At 35.4% G+C, this 5144-nt stretch overlaps 1 protein-coding gene across 2 annotated transcripts; it reads right to left on the reverse strand.

Annotated features, from left to right (window-relative positions):
- Positions 1-117: 117 nt before the first annotated feature.
- LOC126899824 (uncharacterized) lies at positions 118-3768 on the reverse strand. 2 transcript variants are annotated; one of them, XM_050675050.1, is made up of 3 exons: positions 3225-3768; positions 317-1116; positions 118-262 (listed from the first exon to the last, which is right to left on the reverse strand). In XM_050675050.1, the coding sequence occupies exons 2-3, from the start codon at positions 1040-1042 to the stop codon at positions 173-175; spliced, it is 816 nt and encodes a 271-aa protein (XP_050531007.1). In that variant the 5' UTR covers positions 1043-1116; positions 3225-3768; the 3' UTR covers positions 118-172. The 2 variants fall into 2 exon arrangements, with proteins under 2 accessions (XP_050531007.1, XP_050531006.1); XM_050675049.1 differs by having other exon boundaries at positions 317-655; positions 2763-3768.
- Between the last annotated feature and the right edge of the window lie 1376 nt (positions 3769-5144).

The following is a 5144-nucleotide window of genomic DNA, read 5'->3' on the forward strand; positions in this document are numbered from 1 at the left end:
ATGCACGCTTTTTACAGCGTACAAGCTGAGAAAATGGTATTTGGATAATATATATATAAAAAATAATAATTAAATTTTATTATACATTTATTTCACAGTGTAAATTCAATAATAAAGAATATTATACATGTATTACATCGTGTAAATTTAACAATATTTAATTTCTCTATTGTCAATAATAATTTGATGGTGATTGTGTACAAGGTTCCTCGTTAATGGACTTAACCAAAGACATCCAACCGAATTCTCGCACATGTTCGTTCTAAAATTGAAATACTATTAATAAAACAGTTAATTTTTAATTGATATTGCAAACCTTTTTCTGAGGTGTGTTATACCACGTTTTTTTATCCGCCAATCGATCCACAATGCTGGTAGACATGAATGTTTTTATTTCATGTGCATAACTATGATCATGTTTTTTCATTATATGTTTTCCAACCTCGGTGAAATCGATATTTTTTACAAATAATGTAATTGCGTTGTAATCGTTTGTTATACGCTCGTGTGTGAAAATATTGAAACAATAATCGATAATCTCTTCAAATTGCTTTTTAATGATCGGTCTATTGACGGTGTTTTGACGATTGATTGCATCGAAAATTACATACTCCAAATCTAATAAGGTGATTAAGTGCTCATATTTGAAAACGACCTGACACTTTGGATATATTTTCGATTTTATTAAAATGACGTTTGTCTTGCGATGCGCCCTTTTCCATACTGCTGTTTCAACATCCTCGAGTAGTAAAATATTTTCTTTTTTAATCGGCGCGGTCAATACCGAAGATAAAATATTGCCCATCGAACCGAAAATACGCTTTAAAAAATCTATCGAAATCGAAACATTTTTTAACGGAGAAATAATACGCACCTCGGTGTTGAACGGTTCTCTCGGTTCAATACCGATCGTTATGAAAAATTTTTGTTTTTCATTCAGACTGTAAACCAAACAATTTAACAAATCATTTTTACGTTGAAATTCGACTTGACCAACACTATTCGCTATAGTCATATTGTCGAGAATAAAACATAAAATCATGTCCGTTCAACACAACAACAAATGACCGAATGATCTTATACTGTTTTTGTAACGAATCGCACCTGACCGATCGACTTTTTTTCTAATTTTCACTATCAATTATTTCGTAATCATTAAGGTTCGTCTTGTCTTTTACAACAATTTCTAAAAAATTTACACGTTTATCGATAATTTTTAATACTTCATGCAAATGTTTTATATAGTCTCTTAAATCTTCGACTTGTCGGCCTAATCTAAAATCTACCCCTTTAAATCTTACGAACAGTTCATAAATCTGCGATCTGTTTTTAAGTAAACTTTCATCGATGTTTTTTATTTTTTCTACGTCCTCACCTCGGCGCGAACAACAACAACAACAACAACGACACCGATCCATTATAACACGTCACTAAACTGTCTGTAAAACATCATTTTCATCGTTTATCATAACTGCGATGCGATCGAATTACGCAGCGCCGTCCGTCGGGCGAAATACTCGCGCAATCATAGTGTGTGTGTTGGGTTACATGGCGGGTGCCGTCCGCCAGATGGCAGCACATGTACAAAGTGTGAATTGGGTTTCAGGGTACGCGCCGTCCGCCAGATGGCAGCACATGTACAAAGCGTGAGTTGGGTTTCATCGGATTAGTGTACGTTGGGTTACATCCGAATAGTGTACGTTGGGTTGCATCGGATTAGAATACAAGGGGTTTGCTCCATTCCCCTCCCCCCTTTCCCCTACTAGGGCGGGAGGGGTATGTAAGGCAGAGGGGTATGGCTGCCATACATTATTATACTACTCATGTAGCTTTTGGAATAACCCACCAATTTTTTAAAATTAAGCACTATCTAAAGATTTGCATCGAAGTGTTTTTGATGATATTGATTTTAATCACAGTCAGATATAAAACTCTTATAACTTAAGATCTATATAACATTTTTCACTTTTTTTTTTTAATAAATTTTTACACTATAGGACTTTATTTAAAAAATGTTTTATGTTATTTTTCGCAATTACAAAAAATATTTTAAAAATTAATTTTTTTTTTAAGATTTTAAGATTGCCATTTTATAGATAAGTTTTAAAGAAAAATTTGGATACCAATAACTCTTGTTTTAATTTAGTCGTTACATTTCGATAATATTTTGAAATTTTGAATTTTTTTTATAATTTTTCTATGGTATCAAACGTTAGTCCATGTTAAGTTAAGGACAGAAGTAAGAACTATCTTAATAGAGGAAAGTCGCAAAATATTGGATACTTTTTTTAAAAGCCATTTTTTCCGAGAAAAAAACATTTTTTAATCATTTTGTAATTGAAATGTTGTATCACCTTAATAAAAACACATAGTGCATACAAATATATTTATTTCAACTTAAAGGAACAAAAAAATAGGTAGAACTAAAAAATGTAACTTTTTCGAATAAAAAAAAAAGGTTCCCAAAATTAGATACCCTATCCAAAATTAGGCATCTATTTTTCTGCACAAAAATCGCACGCGTAGGCTTTCTTTTTGTCACTACCAGCACAATCTTCATGTGACCACCTGTAGCAAATGAAACACTATACCCAGGGTTCTCCGTGTTGGTCCATTTTATAGTGTCCTTTGCAGAAAATGCATTCTGCATCGCTTTCTTCATCGGTGTCCATATCCGAGTCATTATCATATTCAAAATCTTCTGAGGAAGCTGAGAATTCACTTTCTTCTTCTACTCTGGTAACCTTNTATTTGAAAACGACCTGACACTTTGGATATATTTTCGATTTTATTAAAATGACGTTTGTCTTGCGATGCGCCCTTTTCCATACCGCTGTTTCAACATCCTCGAGTAGTAAAATATTTTCTTTTTTAATCGGCGCGGTCAATACCGAAGATAAAATATTGCCCATCGAACCGAAAATACGCTTTAAAAAATCTATCGAAATCGAAACATTTTTTAACGGAGAAATAATACGCACCTCGGTGTTGAACGGTTCTCTCGGTTCAATACCGATCGTTATGAAAAATTTTTGTTTTTCATTCAGACTGTAAACCAAACAATTTAACAAATCATTTTTACGTTGAAATTCGACTTGACCAACACTATTCGCTATAGTCATATTGTCGAGAATAAAACATAAAATCATGTCCGTTCAACACAACAACAAATGACCGAATGATCTTATACTGTTTTTGTAACGAATCGCACCTGACCGATCGACTTTTTTTCTAATTTTCACTATCAATTATTTCGTAATCATTAACGTTCGTCTTGTCTTTTACAACAATTTCTAAAAAATTTACACGTTTATCGATAATTTTTAATACTTCATGCAAATGTTTTATATAGTCTCTTAAATCTTCGACTTGTCGGCCTAATCTAAAATCTACCCCTTTAAATCTTACGAACAGTTCATAAATCTGCGATCTGTTTTTAAGTAAACTTTCATCGATGTTTTTTATTTTTTCTACGTCCTCACCTCGGCGCGAACAACAACAACAACAACAACGACACCGATCCATTATAACACGTCACTAAACTGTCTGTAAAACATCATTTTCATCGTTTATCATAACTGCGATGCGATCGAATTACGCAGCGCCGTCCGTCGGGCGAAATACTCGCGCAATCATAGTGTGTGTGTTGGGTTACATGGCGGGTGCCGTCCGCCAGATGGCAGCACATGTACAAAGTGTGAATTGGGTTTCAGGGTACGCGCCGTCCGCCAGATGGCAGCACATGTACAAAGTGTGAGTTGGGTTTCATCGGATTAGTGTACGTTGGGTTGCATCGGATTAGAATACAAGGGGTTTGCTCCATTCCCCTCCCACCTTTCCCCTACTATGGCGGGAGGGGTATGTAAGGCAGAGGGGTATGGNCTGTTTGTTTTAGTTTAGCATCTTCTTAATTTTAAATGGTTTTTTTAATTTTGGCAACTGTTTTTTTCTTTTTAAGTTATTCTTTTCTTTCTTTTTCTTTAACACTAGCTTGTAATTAATTTTTGTAGGGTGTACCTGTAATTAATGCTGCAGAACCTGTTTTACGTCCCCTGTTTGAAGAAGCTGCCAATGAACTGCCTGATGGCAAAGGCGAAAAATCTTGGACTTTTACAATGTTTGATAACTGTTTAGCTTTAACACCGCTACCCGTTTGTTCTTTCGGGGGCGTTTTTTCAATAGACAGTTGAATTAAGTCATTGGTATGGTCTGGTTCGGATTCAGTGATATCGGGAGAGTGTTCTCCAGGTAGAGTTCTTTCTCTTTGTTTTTCTGTAAGGAAGTCTACTTGTGAGAATATATTCCGATTGAACGGAAAAATTCCTGCTTTACGAAATCCATTGGCTGATATCTCAGCAGTAGCGCATTTCTGATAAGCAGGGCAGAATAATTTACATATTTGAAAGGGACTACCATTTCGCAAAGTGTTATTCTTCAACCAATTTTGAATTTCTCTTGAATAGTATGTCTTTAATGTAGACATAAAAGACAAATCTAACGGTTGAGACATAATTTTTATTAGCTAGGTCAATCACGTCCAGATTCCGTGTATGTCTATAATGGCCGTCGAGAATGAGCAACACAGAATTATTTTCTGAAGGTTTAACATGATTGATAAAGTGTTGCATCCATCGCGTAAAGATGTGGCTCTGTATCCATCATGAAGGATGACATTCAGAAATTGATCCTGCCGGAGCTCCGTCTAAAAGCTCTGCTTTCATATTTTTGCGAGGATATACAAACAACGAAGGAACGAATCCTCCGGCAGCATTCATGCATGTCACAACGGTTACAAGTGCCCCTCTTTCTGCAGCGGTGACAGCTCCCACTTGTTTTTTTCCTTTCAGGGTGATGACTCTAGCAATCTTGGATTGTTCCGTGGTGATACTGGTCTCGTCTACATTATAGACTCGTAGAGGATTGAAGTTAATCTTCTCCATAGCTGGTCCAGAATATCAAAAGACGATTGACATTATCCGGAGTGAAGCCTTTCTTTTATTCTATTTTTAGAAATCCCCTGCGGTTTTCTCAAAGATAGGTTGGGATGACGTCTGAAGAAATTCCGAAGCCATTTTTTACTAGCATTACCATCTCTGTTTGGAAATGGATGTGGAAGATTGTTTCTTCTAGCAAGCTAGTATGCC

The sequence above is a fragment of the Daktulosphaira vitifoliae genome, unplaced genomic scaffold (genome assembly GCF_025091365.1).
Source record: "Daktulosphaira vitifoliae isolate Bord-2020 unplaced genomic scaffold, ASM2509136v1 Scaffold_2, whole genome shotgun sequence".
In the NCBI taxonomy this organism is placed as follows: Eukaryota; Metazoa; Arthropoda; class Insecta; order Hemiptera; family Phylloxeridae; genus Daktulosphaira; species Daktulosphaira vitifoliae.

Bases quoted from the DNA above. Each gene is read 5' to 3' on its own strand.
- LOC126899824 (XM_050675050.1), bottom strand. From the start codon at position 1,042: ATGATTTTATGTTTTATTCTCGACAATATGACTATAGCGAATAGTGTT. The intron at 263-316 runs GTTTGCAATATC...TTTCAATTTTAG, and splicing joins ATAACACACCTCAGAAAAAG to AACGAACATGTGCGAGAATT.